This window comes from Orcinus orca, chromosome 13 (genome assembly GCF_937001465.1).
Source record: "Orcinus orca chromosome 13, mOrcOrc1.1, whole genome shotgun sequence".
In the NCBI taxonomy this organism is placed as follows: domain Eukaryota; kingdom Metazoa; phylum Chordata; class Mammalia; order Artiodactyla; family Delphinidae; genus Orcinus; species Orcinus orca.
In genome coordinates, this window is record NC_064571.1 from 56,290,726 (window position 1) to 56,310,412 (window position 19,687).

At 37.5% G+C, this 19,687-nt stretch overlaps 1 protein-coding gene across 4 annotated transcripts in view; it reads right to left on the reverse strand.

Annotated features, from left to right (window-relative positions):
• Window positions 1-927: 927 nt before the first annotated feature.
• DYNC2LI1 (dynein cytoplasmic 2 light intermediate chain 1) overlaps window positions 928-19,687 on the reverse strand; it is a 49,069-nt gene continuing 30,309 nt past the window's right edge. Inside the window, exons 7-14 of one of the 4 annotated variants that reach the window (XM_033419170.2) lie at window positions 18,826-18,894; window positions 18,148-18,225; window positions 14,437-14,513; window positions 13,759-13,829; window positions 8,456-8,553; window positions 7,959-8,051; window positions 5,924-5,981; window positions 928-5,135 (exon numbers count right to left, since the gene is read on the reverse strand). In XM_033419170.2, coding sequence (XP_033275061.1) covers window positions 5,964-5,981; window positions 7,959-8,051; window positions 8,456-8,553; window positions 13,759-13,829; window positions 14,437-14,513; window positions 18,148-18,225; window positions 18,826-18,894 — 504 coding nt within the window. In that variant the 3' untranslated portion in view covers window positions 928-5,135; window positions 5,924-5,963. The remainder of the gene's footprint in view (window positions 5,136-5,923; window positions 5,982-7,958; window positions 8,052-8,455; window positions 8,554-13,758; window positions 13,830-14,436; window positions 14,514-18,147; window positions 18,226-18,825; window positions 18,895-19,687) is intronic. The other 3 variants (XR_007470871.1, XM_004265009.4, XM_049696000.1) reach the window with 3 other exon arrangements.

Here is a 19,687-nt window from a genome sequence, read left to right on the forward strand (position 1 = left end):
GTTGTAGGATTTGGTTTGCTAATATTTGTTGAGATTTTTTCATCTATATTGGCCTTAATTTTCTCTTTTGGTGGTGTCTTTGGTTTTGGTATCAGGGTGATGGTGGCGTCATAGAATGTATTTTGGAGTGTTCCTCTTCAATTTTTTGGAAGAGTTTGAGAAGGATCGGTACAAGTTCTTATTTGTATGTTTGGTAGAATTGGCCTGTGAAGCCATTTGGTCCTGGACTTCTGTTTGTAGGGAGCTTTTATTTTTATTTTAAATTATATTTATTTATTTGGCTGCATCAGGTCTTAGTTGTGGCATGCAGGATCTTTCTTTGCAGCACTTGGGTTCTTTGTTGCGGTACATGGGCTTCTCTAGTTGTGGCGCACGGGCACTAGAGTGCATGGGCTCAGTCACTGTGGCATGCAGGGTTTTCTAGCTGTGCATGGGCTCCAGAGCACACAGGCTCAGTAGTTGTGGCATGTGGGCTCTCTAGGTGTGGCTCACGGGCTCTAGAGTGCACAAGCTTAGTTGCCCCACGGCATATGGGATCATAGTTCCCTGACCAGGGATCGAACCCACATCCCCTGAATTGGAAGGTAGATTCTTGACCACTGGACCACCAAGGAAGTCCCTGTAGGGAGTTTTAAAATTACAGATTCTATTTCACTTCTTGTGATCAGTGGTTCACATTATCTATTTCTTCTTGATTTAATTTTGGTGGGCTGTATGTTTCTAGAAACTTGTCCATTTCTTCTAGGTTGTTGAATTTGTTGGCATATAATTGTTCATAGTATTACCTTATGGTTTTTTGTATTTTTGCAGTATCAGTTGTTATGTATCCTTTTTCATATCTTGTTTATTTGGGTTCTTTCTCTTTTCTTCTTGGTGAGCCTGGCCAGAAGTTTGTCAATCTTGTTTATTCTTCCAAAGAACCAGCTCTTGGTTTTATTCATTTTTTTCTATTTTTTAAAATCTCTTTTATTTCCTCTCTGATCTTTATTATTTCTTTCCTTCTGCTGACTTTAGGTTTTGTTTGTTCTCCTTTTTCTGATTTTTTTAAGTGGTAGGTGGGGTTGTTTGAGATTTTTCTTGTTTTTTTGAGGAAGGCCTATATTGCTCTGAACGTCCCTCTAAGAATTGCTTTTGCTGCATCCCATAGATTTTGTATGGTTGTGTTTTCATTGTCATTTGTCTCAAGGTTGTTTTTTTTTTTTTTTTTTTGCGGTACGCGGGCCTCTCACTGCCGTGGCCTTTCCTGCTGCGGAGCACAGGCTCCGGACTCCGCGGCATGTGGGATCCTCCCAGACTGGGGCACGAACCCGCGTCCCCTGCATCAGCAGGTGGACTCTCAACCACTGCGCCACCAGGGAAGCCCTGTCTCAAGGTAGTTTTAAAATTTCCTCTTAGATTTCATCGATGACCCATCTGTTTTTTAGAAGCATGTTGTTTAATCTCCATGTAATCATTTTTTCCCACTTTTTCTGTGGATACTTTCTAGGTTTATGCTGTTGTGGTCAGAAAAGATGCTTGAAATAATTTCTATACTCTTAAATTTGTTGAGGCTTGTCTTGTGCCCTAGTATGTGGTTAATCCTAGAGAATGTTCCATGTGCACTTGAAAAGAAGGTGTATTCTAGGTTTTTTGGATGTAATGTCCTGAAAACATCAATTAAGTCTAACTGTTCTATTGTATCATTTAGGATCTCTGTTGCCTTAATCTCTGTCTTAGAAGATCTGTCCATTGATGTGAATGCGTGTTAAAATCTCCTATTATTACTGTATTCCTGTCTATTTCTCCCTTTACGTCAGTATTTGTTCTATGTATTTGGGTGCTCCTATATTAGGTGCATATATGTTGATGAGTGTAAAATCCTCCTCTTGTATTGAACCTTTTATCATTGTATAGTATCCCTCTTTATCTTTCTTTATGGCCTTTGTTTTAAAGTCTATTTTGTCTGAGCATTGCGACCCCTGCTCTCGTCATTTCCGTTTGCATGAAATATCTTTTTCCGTCCCCTCACGTTCAGTCTTTGTGTGTCCTTTGCCCTAAAGTGGGTGTCTTGTAGGCAGCATATCGTAGGCTTGTGTTTTTTATCCAATCTGCCACTCTGTCTTTGGACTGGAGTATTTACTCCATTGACATTTAAGGTAATTATTGATAGATATGTATTTATTGCCATTTAAAAACTCGTTTTCTCATTAATTTTATATTTCTTCTTTGTCCCTTTCTTTTTTTTTTTTCCTTCTGTGGTTTGATGCCTTTCTTTTGTATTATACTTATGTTCTCTTCTTTTTGGTTTTTGTGAGTCTGTTGTATGTTTTTGATTTGTGGTTACCCTGTTTTTCAAGTATGTTAACCCCTTCCTATATCTATTTGCCTTAGACTGGTAGTCATATAGGCTCAAACACATTCTAGGGGAAAGAAAAAAAACCCTACATTTTCTTACTCTCCTTCTCCACATTTTATGATTTTGATGTCCTCTTACATCTCTATCCTTTTGCTGTTCATTGTGGTTATCATCACTTTCACAGAAATTTTTTGATGTTTTTTTAAATCTGTGTACTGGCTTACTTAAGTGATTTACTTTTCAATTGTAATTTTCTCTTTCCTATAGAGAAGACCTACTTAGGTCTTCTTAGAGAAGACCTTTCAATATTTCCTTTAGGATATATTGTTTAGTATCGCTGTATTCTTTGAGTTTTTGCTTGTCTGAGAAATTCTTTATTTCTCCTTCTATTCTAAATAATAATCTTGCTGGGTAGAGTATCCTAGGTTGCAGAGTTTTTCCTTTCAGGACTTTGAATGTATCTTGCCACTCCCTTCTGGCCTGCAAACATTTCTGTAGAGGCCAGATGGTAACAGCCTTATGGGGGTTCCCTTGTAATTAACTCTTTAGTTTTTCTCTTGCTGCCTTTAGAATCCTCTCTTTAACTTTTGCCATTTTTATTATAATATGTCTTGGTGTAGGTCTGTTTGTTTGGGTTTATCTTGTTTGGGACCCTCTGTGCTTCCGGTACCTGGATATCTGTTTCCTTCTTTATGTTTGGGAAATTTTCAGCCATAATTTCTTCAAATACATTTTCGATCCCCTTTTCTCTGTCTTCCCGTTCTGGAATCCCTATTATGCATTGATTGGCATGCTTTATATTATCCTATAGGTCTCTCATATTGCTTTTTTTTTTTTCATTTGGCTTTGTCTGCTGCCCTGATTGGGTGATTTCCATTATTCTATCTATCTTCCAGATCACTTATTCATTCTTCTGCATTATTCATTTTGCTATTCATTGCCTTTAGCTCAGCTTTCATCTCTGCAAATGAGTTTTCTAATTTTTCTGGGTTCCTTTTTATAGTTTCTAGTTCCTTTTTACAGTACTCTGCATTTCTGTTGATAGCCTTTCTTAATTCCTTCAGTATTTATTTTCATTATCTCCTTTTTGAAATTGATGTCTATTAGACTAAAGAGGTCTGTTTCATTATTTGTTCTTTCAGGGGAATTCTCTTGGTCTTTTAACTGGGAGTGGTTCCTCTGCTTCTTCATTTTACTTATATTTCTCTTACTCTGTGAGTTTAGGAGAAACAATTATCTACTGTGATCTTGGAGAGCTATTTATATGTGGGGATGTCCTGTGTAGCTTGTGTGAGTTTAATATATTGGGTGCAAGGCCTGTTTTTATTATGGATGCCTGTTGACTCTTTCCTCAGTGTGTGCTGGTTGTTATCCCCTTTATTGATTGATAGGGGTGTGCAGATGCGGCGGCTGGTGCCTGGTCTTGGGGTTCTTGGCAGCAGTGGTGACTCTGGTGTGCCCCCAGAGCATGTGACAGGAGCAGAGGTGGCTGGAGACTGCTCCTAGAGTCTGTGAGGGAGGCGGTGGCTTGCCTCCCTCCAGGTGGCTCCTGGAGCCCGTGCATGTGGTGTCCTGCCCTCTGTGAGTGCACACAGAGAAAAAGGCTACAATGGCGGTCCCACCCCTTCCCTCGTGCACCCCCAAACAATGGCGCCTGGCCTCTAAGGCAGCCCAGGTTTCCTCCCCATACACCATCAGTTGCAGTCGCACTAGATTCCAGCTGCCCCAGGCTGTTTCTGCACAGCCAACCCCAGTCCTCTCCCTGGGTCTGATCTCCAAAGCCCGAGTTCCGGCACCCAGTCCCCACCCGCACCGGTGGACCTGCATCTCAGGCTGGTGAGTGCAGGGCGGCAGCACTGAACAGACCATCTGTGCAGTTTTCCCTCTGCTCTGGCTGCCACAAACCGGCTGCTGCATTCTCCTCTGAGTCTCTGAAGCTCCCCTTCTGTCCCAGCAGATCTCCCCACCAGTGAAGGGGCTTTCCCGGGTGCAGGAACCTTTCCTCTTTCATAGCTCCCTCCCAGGGGTGCAGGTCCCATCTCGATTCCTTTCTCATTTTATTTTTTCCTACCTGGAAGTTACCTGGAGATTTTCTTGCCCTTTCAACAGTCTGAGGTCTTCTGCCAGTGTTCAGTAGATATTCTGTGAGAATCGTTCCACATGTAGATGTGTTTTTGATGTATTTGTGGGAGAAGGTGAGCTTCCCTTCCTACTATTCCACCATCTTGATTGCTGCTCAGAAATGTGCATTTTAAAAAAGTACTTCCGATGCTTCTTGTGCCTTACCATTAATTAGAGTAAAATGATGACACCTGTGAAAGTGACCCCAATTCTACTTTTCTTACCAGACACAGCTGAGAACTCCTTAGAGAAGGAATGTGTCTAATATAAATGCTTAACCTTATACTCACAACTGTTACTAAATGCTCTTGCTTTCATATTCCTGAAAACATAAACAGAAACTTACAGACGCTGAACCAAGTATACACTACTTAAACATGTTAAAGGTAGGTCCTGCAAGATTTTTTATTTTTAAAAAAATATTGCATGTAATTATACAAATTTTTCCCTTTTAAGAGAGTTAAAAGTATGCAGGGAGTTGCACTAATACAAGAAATTCCACTTTAACAAATTACACATGTAGACTTTCCTCACTTATTAATATAATATTAAGTAATAAAATAATCTTACTTGTATTTGGAAAAGAAGAAATAAATACCCTCTAGTTGCATTAGGTTCAGGAACCAAGCTCAATTTGTTTCCAAGACTTGGAAGAACTTCTTTTGTACTGTTCCAGTTCCTAAAACAAAAATATGTGTTACTTGCAAAAAAACTTAAAATTTTAAAACTAGGCACCTTAAAACTGCCTTAGCATTTTTTTGGGTTAACAGTGTATCCTTTATAACATCATCATTCTCCAAATTTCTTGCCAACTGTTTTATAAATAATTATACTTAGGATTTATTTTCTAGAAATGCAGTCTTCAGAGTTTCCGTGTCACCAAAGCAGCACTTGGAGATGAATTTATTAAAGTTTCAGACAAAATATACACTATATAGTATATACAAGTTGTTTTTCAACTAACAAAATTAAGCATTTGGCATACTTTAAGTATATAAAAGTGATCTTATTTTTAAATGTTTGCTGTTCAACTCTTGTCAAATTGTGGTTGAAGTCAGCAAGGTATCAATGTTTAAAATGTACATATCGTTTGACCCAGTGATTGTACCTTTAGAATTTTATCAATAAGTATAATAGAGAAGAGCAGAAGAATAGCAATAGAAGGATATTCACTGAGCTGTGTATAGTGGCACACAATTGGAAATGGCTTAGACATCTCCCAGTAAGGACTGATTAAATACATCAGTGCTCATTCACACTTGACTTCATAGGCAGCCAGCAAAAACAACAGTGGTCTTATGTACCACATGAAAAGGCAAATAGGTGGAGAGAGGGCAGGACACTTCCATTTTCTGTTATACACTTCCATGTCTTGACTTTTTTCACAATGAGTATATGTTCCTTTCACAATTCATAAAACAGAGATAACTTTTAGTGGGGGTGAATATCCTGCATGAGATGACTGACCTGCAAAAGGGATCATCTAAGGGGATTGCCTCCTGGCCTCTTACATGTTGTTCAATGTCTAAGTGTACAAAGTATATTATTATTTCAGATAAGCAAAAAGTGGTTACTCTGCAAGATAAGGCAATCACTGCCCTTTGGCTAACATAACAAGTTCATTTTCGCTAGGAAAAGAAAATTAGATTCTCATTTTCAGAAAAAAATTGCAGATTGTCTCTTTCATACCTATACTCTAAGTTATTAAAATTTAAATGTTGAAAGTTTCAAAACTGTATAAAGACTTCAGAAGGATTTTTTATAGTATTAACTCTGAAGCAGTCTTTATAGCTTCGTTTATTTCTTCTAATGAAGTTAGCTCAGTTCACCAGTTACCTTACCAGCAACTTATGGTTTCAAAGATTGTTAGCTCATAAAGAATAAACAGTAATCAGTTATCACAGACTTTCTTTAATTGAATTATTTTTACCAATGCTAATGGTGAGGGCATTGCTTTGAGATTCTGTGCTAGTAGTTTCTCTCTTCTACAGACAGCAAACAGAGAAGATATAAATTTAAAGTTTTGGATATTAGAATGTCAAAATTTGGAAATGGACATCAATAAAATAATTGAGCATCAACTGGTAATCATTAGCATGACTTTTAAAGCAGAAGCATAAAATTATGTTAAGGTACTACACGTGCAAACGAAAATCAATTCATCTACTAAGATACCATGAATAAAATACTATGAAAGAGGCAAAATTAGGATATTATAACTTTTCAGGTGAGTTAAAAAAAAAAAAAATCTCTCAGTCAAGAGAATGTAGAATTAGTGAGGTACAAGGGTTGAGTAAAGAAAGATATTGTGGGGCTGCTTTCCAGTTCCACTCAAAATTCATATGGTTTTACGTCAGTTAGGGAAGATGTATTTGAATGTGAAAACTCATGATGCTCTGAAATACTCTAGGGCTTTAACAATATATGTGTGTGTGTGTGTGTGTGTGTGTGTGTGTGTGTGTGTAAAAAAAAGGGCTCACTATCTAATATAAACAGATACTCTTATCAACAATGGCAGTTAGTCATTAACTCCTAGATAAATATTAATTCAGAGATGACTTCCAACTAATCTCTATAGCCAACCTGCACACATAATAAGGGTTACATGAGGTCGTTTTAGTGTCCCTACAACGTGCCTCTTACTTTGCTACAGCTAAAACACCCTCTAAATATTCATGACATATTTTTCAAAAGTCTTCTGTACTTAAACGTTTTGCTTACTTATTCTAGAGCCCCTGAAGGTGAAAGGCTAGTGCTGAGAAAAAGACGCTGGTCCCCGCTTGCAGTGGGTGGTTGCTTTCAGGTTATCCTTGCAACAATGTGACTGCCCAAGTTACACAGCTCTGTAAATCCCACCTGAGAGGTGGTCAGGGCATTCAATTTACTGTGCTTATAGTAAGGGCATGTCCTGTACAGTGACTCATTTTATCAAACTAAAAGGAGATCTGGGAAAATCTAAATATTGGACCATGATGAGTTTACCAACTTTTGCATTCTTACATTAGACTGTGTATCACAAATGGTGCTATCTGGCATATATGGAAAGCAGTCTCCACTTTTAATCACTTTCCTGAGAGACTCTGGGTTTTGTCAACTGCGTTTGTGTGCTTTCAGTCCTTAATTTTTCTGATACAAGAAAAGTATAGATACATCTAAATGTCCTAATAAAAAAACAAAACCTTTTAAATAATCCCACAAACAAAAGAATATTATGGAAGTGTCTCCCCAACAGTGAGGTAAGAATCACTACCCATCTTCAACATAAAGTAAACTGGAAAGTCCAAAAAGGATATGTGAACACCAAGTCATCTCTGGGTGGTAGAATGATAGGTGATTTTTAGTTCCTTCTTGATGCATATCAAAATTTTTTAATATATAGTGAAGATGTACTATTTAAATAATTTTAAAAGTAAAAAATTAAATTGAGAAAAATTTATGGAATTCTAAGGATATTTCTGTGATAAAACTTAAGATGAAATAAAATAAATGTTTAGGATAATACCTGATCCTTCTGAATTCTCATTTCATCAACTTCGCTTTCAGCATACTGAGGGTCTTTTGCAGGGTCCTTGACATCTTTTAATGTGTTGACACTCTGAAATCACAATTCTTCAAATCATTTCATGCCCATAGTCCAAAACCTTCAATGCAGGGTTATCAACTACCCTGCAAGCCAAGTTCTCGTTCCTCAGCTGGCCCTCGCTGCTGAGCGTCAGTTCAAATTCCCCCAGGTCCTCTCTCCCTCGTCTTTCAGATGTTGCCTCTCCCTTCTCTAACAACCAGCGAGAGCTCTGTTTGGAAGCAGAGTGAGAACTGTGTCTTACGCATCTTTTAAACCCCACAGTGCCTCATATACAGTAGATTTTTAGCAAATGTTTAATTGATTTTTGAGCATGTGAGTAGAAAACAAAGTTACTATAATAGGCCTGCTGAAACATTTCCCAATAACTGTTGAATAGTGCTGAAAATTCTTGCTTTAAAAGAATTAGAAATATATACCTTTGGTGGAAAGAGCTTTTCATACACTTTTTTCCACAATTCCATTGGTGAATGGGCATGAAACTTTCCAATGTCATTGTCAGGAACGGGAGGAGATCCTAAAATTGGAAGTTTTACTCCAAATGACTGCATTGACTAAAACATTACAAACTCTATCAATAAAACAGATGATACTTATAAAAATATAAATCTTAGATCACTCATTTCTCCTTTCCTGTAGTCACTATTAAAGTTTACCCCAACCCAGTGTAGCAAGGCCACTGGGGCAGATTCTAGTACCAGAGGAAGAGGAGATAGAGTAATGAGTAAACTATAATTCTCTTTCCCCACATTTAAATTGCTGCTTGGCAAAAATATAAAGTTTGATATTCTCATGTGTTCATGAATGTGTAAGGAAACAGTTATTCTTATGTGCTAATGAGTAGAATGCAAATTGGGACAGCTAAATCAGAGAGTAATAAGGCACTAGTGAATACTATCAAAATACTAAAAAAGGTCACACTCTATTAACCAGCAATTCCAGTTTTGGGTGTTTACCCTAGAAACACCTACATACATGTATTAAGGATTTCACATGGCTGCATCACTTGTATTAGTGAAAAATTGGCCACAACCGAAATGTCCATCAATAGAGGTATAGTGAACTAAATTACTATGCACAGCCATGCTCTATAACACTACCCAGCAGTCAAAGTACCAAATAGACTTACATGTAGCATTAATATGGAAAAAGGAAAACTTCAAAATGATATAGAATGATACAATTATATTAAAACAAATAGTTGTTTCTAATGGTACTGATGAACCTATTTGCAGGGCAGGAAAAGAGATGCAGACGTAGAGAATGGACTTGTGGACGCAGTGGGGAAAGGGGAGTGTGGGATGAATTGAGAGAGTAGCACTGATATATACACACTACCATGTGTAAAATAGACAGCTAGTGGGAAGCTGCTGTATAGCACAGGGAGCTCAGCTCGGCACTCTGTGATGACCTAGAGCATGGGGTCATCACATGGGATGGGGGCGGGTGGGAGGGAGGCTCAAGAGGGAGGGGATATATGTATACATATAGCTGATTCACTTTGTTCTACAGCAGAAACTAACACAACATGGTAAAGCAATTATATTCCAATAAAAAAAAAGATATGGTACATATATACAATGGAATATTACTCAGCCATAAAAAAGAGTGAAATAATGCCATTTGCAGCAATGTGGATGGACCTAGAGATTATCATACTAAGTGAAGTAAGTCAGTCAGAGAAAGACAAATATATGATATCATATGTGGAATCTAAAAAAATGAGGCAAATGAACTTATTTACAACACAGAAATAGACTCACAGACTTCAAAAACAAACTTAGGATTACCAAAGGGGTAAGGTGGGGGAGGGATAAATTTGGAATTTGGGATTAACATATACACACTACTATATATAAAATAGACAGTCAACAAGGACCTACTGTATAGCACAGGGAAATCTACTCAATATTCTGTAATAACCTATATGGGAAAAGAATCTGAAAAAAGAATGGATATATGTATATGTATAACTGAATCACTTTGCTGTATACCTGAAACTAACACAACATTGTAAATCAACTATACTCCAATGTAAAATAAAAATTACATTAAAAAACAAAAAAAGTTTTTTCTATACCACATTCACATATATAGAAAATGGTCTGGAATATTAAACTTGATCCTAATATATACTATTTCAAGATTTTATATGGAGAATGTCTTTAGGTATTGCTTGTATAATTTAAGTTAATTTAAAATTAAGTTAGGGCTTCCCTGGTGGCGCAGTGGTTGAGAATCCGCCTGCCGATGCAGGGGACACAAGTTTGAGCCCTGGTCTGGGAAGATCCCACATGCCGCGGAGCAACTAGGCCCGTGAGCCACAACTACTGAGCCTGCGCGTCTGGAGCCTGTGCTCCACAACAAGAGAGGCTGCGATAGTGAGAGGCCCGCATACTGTGATGAAGAGTGGCCCCTGCTTGCCACAACTAGAGAAAGCCCTCGCACAGAAACAAAGACCCAACACAGCCAAAAATAAATATACATAAATTTTTAAAAAGTCCCTCTTAAAAAACTGCCAAAATATACACCCTAATGAATACTGCCTTTCAAAATGAACCTGAAAAATAAAACAATTACAGTGTTTAAAAAAAAATTAATATGAAAAATTTGAAAATATGCTGCCACTTCTTGGCAATTTTCAACCCACAGTCTGAGATTTGTCATTCTTTCTATTCTAGCATCTACATTGTTCACTAAGACTGTTTCACTCTTGATCTTTCAGGGCCTCCTTACCACTTTGGTGAGTAAGACACTGATATAACCCACCGATCTTACTTAGATTTCCCAAATCTCTTCCTTGTCCTCATTTGTGTGTGTGTGTGTGTGTGTGTGTGTATTGTACAGAATTTTATTACCTTTGTAGGTTCATATATTCACTACCACAGTCAAGATACTGAACAGTTCCATTCTCAGAAGGATCCCTTGTGTTGCCCTTTTATAACCACACCTACCTCCTCGATTCCTCCCCCTACCTCCCTACCTACAGTTCTGTCCCTAACCTCTGACAACTATTAATCTTTCCTCCATTTCTAAAATTTTTTCATTCCAAAATTTTATATAAATAGAATTATATTGTACATAATCTTTTCTCATTGGCTTTTAAAATTTAGTATAATTCCCTGGAGATTCACCCAAGTTGCTGTATGTATCAATAGTTTGTTCTTTTTTATTGCTGAGTAGTGTTCCATGGTAGGGATATACCACAGTTTATCCACTTACCTGTTGAATGATATCTGGGTTGTTTCCACTTTTGGGCTATTAAAAATAAAGCTGTCATGAACATTTGTGTACAGATTTTTATGTGAACATAAGTTTTCATTTCTCCCACATAAATGCCCAACACTGCAATTTCTAGGTCATTTGGTAGCTGCAAGTTTAGTTTTATAAGAAACCATCAAACTGTTTTCAAGAGTGGCTGTACCATTTTACATCCCCACCAGCAATGTATGAGTGATCCAGTTTCCTCACATCCCCTCACAAGCATCTGGTGTTATCACTCTATTTTATTTTACCTATTCTATTAAGTGTGTGGCGATATCTCATTTGCATTTCCTTAATGATTAATGATATTAAACATCTTTTCATGTGCTTATTTGCCATTTGTATATCCTTTTTAGTGAAATATCTGGGCATGTCTTTTGCATATTTTCTTTCTATCTATCTATCTATCTATCTAGGCTGCACCAAGTCTTAATTGTGGCACATGGGATCTTTAGTTGCGGCAGGCAGACTTCTTAGTTGCACCATGTGGACTTTTTTTTTTTTTGGCTGCATTGGGTCTTCATTGCTGTGCATGGGCTTTCTCTAGTTGCAGCGAGCGGGGGCTACTCTTGGTTGTGGTGCATGGGCTTCTCATTGTGGTGGCTTCTCTTGTTGCAGAGCATGGGCTCTAGGTACATGGGCTCCGTACTTGTGGCTCACGGGCTCTAGAGTGCAGGCTCAGTAGTTGTGGCGCATGGCCTTAGTTGCTCCGCAGCATGTGGAATCTTCCCGGACCAGGGCTCAAACCCATGTTCCGGGCACTGGCAGGAGGATTCTTAACCACTGCCCCACCAGGGAAGCCCCATGTGGACTTGTTACTTGCGGCATGTGAACTCTTAGTTGATGCATGCACGCGGGATCTAGTTCCCTGACCAGGGATTGAACCTGGGCCCCCTGCATTGGGAGCGTGGAGTCTTCTTCCCCACTGGGGAAGTCCTCTTTTGCATATTTTCTAATTGGATTTTTTTTTACTGTTATTTATATATTCTAGATACTAGTCCTTTGTAAAATATGTAGTTTGAAAATATTTTCTCCCAGATTGTAGCATGTCTTTTTATCCTTTTCACATGGGCTTTTTTTTTTTTTTTTTTGCGGTACACAGGCCTGTCACTGTTGTGGCCTCTCCCATTGCGGAGCACAGGCTCTGGACGCGCAGGCTCAGCGGCCATGGCTCACGGGCCTAGCCGCTCCGCGGCATCACATGGGCTTTTAAGAGCAAAAGTTTTTAATTTTGATGGGGTCCGAGCTCCATGATTTTTAAAAAATTTATTGTATTTATTTGATAGCACTGGGTCTTAGTTGCAGCAGGCGGGCTCCTTAGTTCTGGTATGTGAACTCTTAGTTGCTGCATGCATGTGGGATCTAGTTCCCTGACCAGGGATCAAACCCTGGCCCCCTGCATCGGGAGCGTGGAGTCTTAACCACTGTGCCACCAGGGAAGTCCCTCCATGATTTTTTAAATTCAGTATTTTTCAACCCTTTTCTGACCTCCAACTACTTACATGGGCAAAAGATTTCCATCAGCATTATCTATCATTACAGTGATTCTCACTGCTAATGAAATTAAGTTGGTAATAATAAGTATTATAAAAATCAGTATTTATAATCACTCATTAATACCTCTATTCTTTTCATTCCAATTCAATCTACAATCTCATGACAAAGATCTCTACATTCGAAGTCAAGTCAACTTTAGCTTGTAAGAGTAACGGGGGATGGGAAATAAAAAAGAAAATTATTGTCTATTAGAGTGTTAAAACCAAACTATGCCAACCCCAGCATACAGAGTTGCTAGGCCTGAGAAGCTCCACAATGAAAATAGCTTCTGTGAGAAGATAAGGAGCTTGCCTACATAAACGCTTGAAATTTCTTTTGCTTCATGAGTCTAGGACATCTGTAAGTTTAGGAAACACATCCCATTGGATGAGAGGCAATTTTTCATAATGAAAAATTAAGGCATACCTAGTTAGTACAACTGTGTTCTTTTTGATTTATTCCAACACTTGAATCTCAGATTTTTCATCATTGCCCATAATATATAGCTTTGAATTTCCTGACCACTCTATGCTTCTGGTTTTCTTCTAAACGCAAGGAGCTAAAATTTAAAAGTATCTGGAAATCAGTGAGGGAAAGAATATACATGCAAAATTTTTAGTGGAATGTAGATTAGAAATCTATATATAGATTTCTATATATAGATCTATATATAGATCTATATAGATATAGTGGAATATAGATTAGAAATCAGTCTCTTATGTGACAACATCCCTTCCATCACAAATATGTCAATGTGATGCATTTTGCATCAATACTGTGTATACAAAGAATAACAGCAACAATAATGAAACCGGAAATGATGGTTAGAGTTAGGAGATGTTGGAGATGAAGTGAACAGGGAGTAGGACAAAATCAATAAGCAATTAAAAAACCATTGAACAATCTTAATAAGTTCACCAACCTATTTGACTTAAAGAATCCAATCCTGCTGTGACAAACAGTGGTTTATTCTGATCCACACATGTTGATTTGCTACATGGATAAGAAGAAAAAAGAATCCAATTAAGTTTAGCAATCAAATATCCTGCCACTCTCTATGGTAAATACAAGAGCCAAGTTTTATATCTAGCCACTGGTGACAGCATTGCTCAAAATGAATGAATGAATATTAATATGATTCCAAAAATTAAAGTAGAGCACTAATAAATGTATTATAGGAGAAAAAAAATGACAGACCCAAATTACCTCAAATCAAAACCAAGGAAAGTTAGCAAGGATAAGAAAAATGCACACTAAAATGATTGATTCCACTTCTAATCAATATAAAAAAGTGATAATAGCGGGAAGGCTACTGAAATGAGGGAAAAGAAGTAAAAGAAATCAGGGAAACAAGTATAATAGTATCATTGTTTTGTCTAGTCTCAAACTAAGTATTATATAACATTTTAGTTGTAAAATTTGATAAATATTTAAACAATATAAGAAGCAGGAGACAATATGAAATTATCTCTAAGAACAGTCATCTGAGGCACTTTCCTGGTCAAGAAGCAAAAGACTTGTGAGAACAATAATCAGATGAGACAATAACAACAGCAAAAAAAAAAGATAAAAAGATATTTAAAAAATATTTTAACAGTACCTTTTGTCAATGCCAAATGCCAACTGGTTAATAACTCCACGTATTTTTAGTAATAGAGCTTCTGATTTACTGGTAAACTAGAAAGAAAATAAATCAGGAGAATAAATTACATGCTCTGCTTTCAGATCACAGAAACAGGTAAAATAAATATGGCTTTGAACAAGTACAGATTGCAGAGAGAAATACTATCTATTTGTCCAACAATACTTGTGTTTCAGTAAGCAAAACAAAACCTTTGAATAAAGGGAAAGAAAAATCTCAGTAAATTTGTTTTAACTTACTCTTCAAACTTCATGAGTGCATGATATTGAATGGACTTTGTTTTTATGCACTGATCATTTCCGCTACTCCCACAAATGGATCGTAATCATTGCCAAAATGCAATCTGGTTGGTTAAAAAAGTAGGAGGTATGCATCATAAATAACTTTTTCATCTAAGGGCATATGACTGTCTTCAAAGCAGTTAATGTGGGAGTTGCAGATTAGTCCAACAGATACTGATACTCACTAAAACCTTTTTTTAACTTCTCTTCTGAATTGCCTTTGGAACCTGCAAAATAAGCTACTATATTCTCAGTGGTGGTCTATAACTAGAATGATCATAACCAGAACATTTTAGAGAACGAAACGGGGTGGCTACTATTAATCATTAATCTGAGAAATCAGGTGAAACTAGGACATATGGTTACCCTACAAATCTTTTAAGACTAATTTGATTTTTGGAAATACCAAAGTCACCCAGCCAAATAAGAATGACCAAGATGTATGAAAGTGGGAAAAACAATCTTGAACCAAAATGAGATGTAATTATAATGTACAGAGTTCAATTTTCAGGATAATATTCATTCTGGATTAAGAACAGGCTCCAGGGAAAACATTCAAAGGAGAACACTCATGTGAATATGTAAGGTTTTATTTATTTATTTATGCATGCATGCATGTGGTACGTGGGCCTCTCACTGTTGTGGCCTCTCCCGTTGCGGAGCACAGGCTCCGGACGCGCAGGATCAGCAGCCATGGCTCACGGGCCCAGCCGCTCCACGGCATGTGGGATCTTCCCGGACCGGGGCACAAACCCGCGTCCCCTGCATCAGCAGGCGGACTCTCAACCACTGCGCCACCAGGGAAGCCCCTGATACATTTATTTTTAAAAATTGAAAAATTTTAGGCTTCCACTGAGACAATTTTCTAATATGAAAACTTTAGTTGAATTTTAAAAACACAAGTTTTCATCATCATCATTATTATATTATCTATTATGTTCCCTATATGGTGAGGAAAAAAACCTCGTCACAAATGTCTTTCACAGGACGTGGGAAGTTTTCTAACTCAACCCCACCCCCATCTGCTGCATCAACTGCCTTGAAAACATCCTCCAGAAATAGCTGTAGAGCTTTTACTTATGAACTCAATGCCTGGGAACTCATAATCTCCAAAAGCAACTCATTCCATTTTCAGATAATGGTAGCATTAGAAATTTCTTTCTTAATTTGAACTAAGCTCTATTGATTCCTTGTTATTGACTCTAAGAAAGCAAAGAATATATTTAATCCCTCTTCCGTGGATCAGTCCTTCGAATGTTTAAAGAGTGTTATCACAATCCCGATGGCAGAATATAATTTTATACTGTTCCTCATACATCTTAATTCTAAGTCCCCTAACATCCTGTTGGCTCTCCACTGAATGTGGTTCTACTTACCAATGTTTTTGTTTGTTTGTTTGTTTTTGTTAACTTGATTAGATTGCTCATACTATCAAACCAGTATTCTTGACTGAATTATAAAGGATAAACTATAGTGTTAAAAAAAAAAAAGACTGCTGAGTATCATTGAACCTTGTAAAGCAGTACCCAAGTCTGGGCTGTAGGGTAAGAGTGGAAGTGAAACTGAAAGGTGGGGCTTTGATAACTCTGGCTGCTTTCTTCTTGGTGTGGGAAGCTAGAAAAGCTTTATGGTTCCCCTGGGGGTCCAGAGTGCTCTTATAACCCCAACCTCTGAACCCTCTGGCTTACTGAAAGCTGAGATGAAGGAGTCTCAAATCCTTTCCCTAGTCCCTGACCTTCTAGGGTCTTTTGAACCATGGTTAACTGCAGGCCTGCTGTGGCCTGGGTTGACCTGACTTCACCTAAATTTGTATCCGTAAGACCAGACTGGCCCTGATGGATCATCAAATGTGATCTGTTCCTAAAGAAAGACAGGGATTTCCCTCAGCGAACTAACCAGAAGTAAGTATGGGGCCTTATCTAGTGGTGAAAGTAAGAAACTACAAGATCCATGGTCTTTGCTTCTGTACTCTGAATGAGTAATTTACTTTAAATTCATCATATCTTTTTCAAAACAATAAAGAATATTTTTGTGGTTGCCAAGGGGGGGTTGGTGAGGGAAGGTTGGATTGGGAGTTCGGGATTAGCAGAGGCAAACTATAATATACAGAATGGATAAACAACAAAGTCCTACTGTACAGCACAGGGAACTATATTCAATATCCCATAATAAACCATAATGGAAAAGAATATGAAAAAGAATTTTAAAAAAAGAATATTTCCGAAGTACTCTGTCAACCTAATATGTAAGCAGATACAGTACAAACATAAAAGGTAATGATTTTTAAGAAAATACATAATAAAATATATTTGGAGCATTCTGAAAAGTATAAAAATTTTAAATACAGATATTTATTACTTTTCATCTTAATATACTAGCCACGAAGGCTGGGGACTAGGCCATGTTTTCTACAGGTTCCTCTGATTTAGAGGGAAAAAGAGACCATTCAAATGGGAAGAAAGTTTTTCCTTTTTTTTTTTTAATAAAAAATGCGTTTATGTTTTATTGTGTTAGAGGATATCCAGCAACATTTGGTCCTGCTGTGGAAGATGATGTAACAGTAATTATAAGAACCAGCCTTGGGCTTCCTTGGTGGCGCAGTGGTTGAGAGTCCGCCTGCCAATGCAGGGGATGCGGGTTCGTGCCCCGGTCCGGGAGGATCCCGCATGCTGCGGAGCGGCTGGGCCCGTGGGCCGTGCCCGCTGGGCCTGCGCGTCTGGAGCCTGTGCTCCGCAACAGGAGAGGCCACGGCAGTGAGAGGCCCGCGTACCGCAAAAACAAAAACAAAGAACCAGCCTTTACTGAACTTTGTGTCAGACCCTGTGCTAAGCATTTCACAGTACTCGGGCTACTAATCCTCACAACAACCCTATGAAGAAGGTATTGTTTTGTCCATTTTACCAGGAGACTGAGGCTTCAGTGAGATTAAGTGACTTGTCTGAGACCACCCACATATCTAGTAAATGGTTGCCCAGGCAGCATGACTCCCAAGTTCATATTTTTAACCTCTACAACAAACAGCGTTTAAGTTTTAAAAAAATTGTTAGTCTTTTTCTCTTTTCTTTTAAGAGAACATAGATTCTAATTTTTAAGGGGAAACTAAAACATAAATAAATAAACAACCAATTTATCTCTTTAATATTGATGGGGGTTTATGGCTATTAGAAATTTAGAACTTTTGCTTCAAAGAAATGGTAGGCCATCTAGCAGAGTGTGTTCTAGAAATACATTATAAACACTCTGTAACAAGAGGGTTTTGAGGCAATGGGAAAGGAGAGAATGACATGCATTAGTAAAAGCATTAGCATTCATAACTGTGCACCAAGCTGTTAATCTTTCCAAATTTGTTACTGTCCGTTCAAACCCAAAGGATAGGAAACGTACAAACCATTAATGATGCTCCATAATAATGTGCAACAAATCGAAGTGTCTTGCATATTACCTTCCTCTTCTCAGAGTCAAAATCCTGAAGAAATATGTTATTAAAAAGAAAAAAGTTGAGACAACTAGTGTCTGTAGCAGAAAGGTGCATATTATTCAATACAGAAATAGATTTTCTTATTTATTTTTTGGAACATACCTTGAGTAGGATTCCATTACCTTGGCATTTGTTTCTATAGAGAGCTGAACAGTAGCTGCAGCCTTCTAGAGCTGCAGCTACCAGATCTTTCCTTGTTTAAACACTTAGCTCAATAGAATTTAGATATAAGCACACATTTTCTAGTGCGGAATACCCCAAGGATTCTCTGACAAGCAAAGATAAGAAGAAACCAATTTTCTACTTTCTTAGCTTTAAAAGTTGGGACATAGGCCCTGTCCCTTGGTGACTGGACTGGATTCAGTTTCTAAATCTTCTGCCATATCCCCACATTCCACTGTATTTACTGTTCCTTACCTATTTTCTCTTTCCCAACTATATCCTCTTTTCCAAAATCTTTAAGATGTGTGACCCCTTGACCTCTCCCTCCCAGAGTCATTTTTCTCTTTTCATTATTACTTTTGTTCCTCTCCTATAAAGCCTAGGCATGCAAGTACAACAAGCTCAACTAGAAGTGGAAGAGCTTACCTGAAAAATATCGTATTTACTTCCAATTATGACCAGAGGAATTGGAAATGGGTCAATTAATTCACGATCCTGTTAACAAACGTATTTCATTGATTCATTATAATTGTTTATTACTATGTATTCATCAATTTCCACTTATATCATTTTAAATCTTCCCATGTTGACATTGTTTGCTTGACATAGAGGTTGTTTCAATATTGAATTTCTTAAACTATCAATACATTTCTCAAGCATAAAACTAGAAATGACAATTCCCTAAACTATGATATTTATTCTTCATGTTGTATCCTTTTATTTTCTTAAATATGTCACCTTCCTGTTTTTTTTTTTATTATTTCGTATTAACTGTTTGTTACAATAACATTTATACATGGGAACCATAAACTATCAGTTTTGTTCTGATATTACCTTTGTAAAACGCACTCACATAAACTCTGGGCAATATAAAATACTGCTCTTGGTTTTCTAGAAGATGACATTCATGATTGTATATAAAGGACTTACTTGTGTTATCATATTGCAAGTTTATAGTTTAATTATCAGATGATAAAAAGATATTGATTATGTGACAGACACTAAATGAATGTAAAGTATAGTGACGGTAAAGGCTGTTAAAATTCTATTCCTTGCTTAAAATTGTAGTCTTATCTAGCCTTTGCCAGGTGACATTTGTACAACCTGGTTTTTTATCTTCATTTTACAGAGATTATAAAATCAGTATCAAACTACTACTTTAAAACTCTATTCCTTTTGATTGGTGTAATATGCCATAACAATCACAGTAGATGTCTAACAAGAAGACATATGAAATCTTTTTCCTTGTTTTGCCCTTACTGAGGTTTTATTAAATTGCTATAATTTT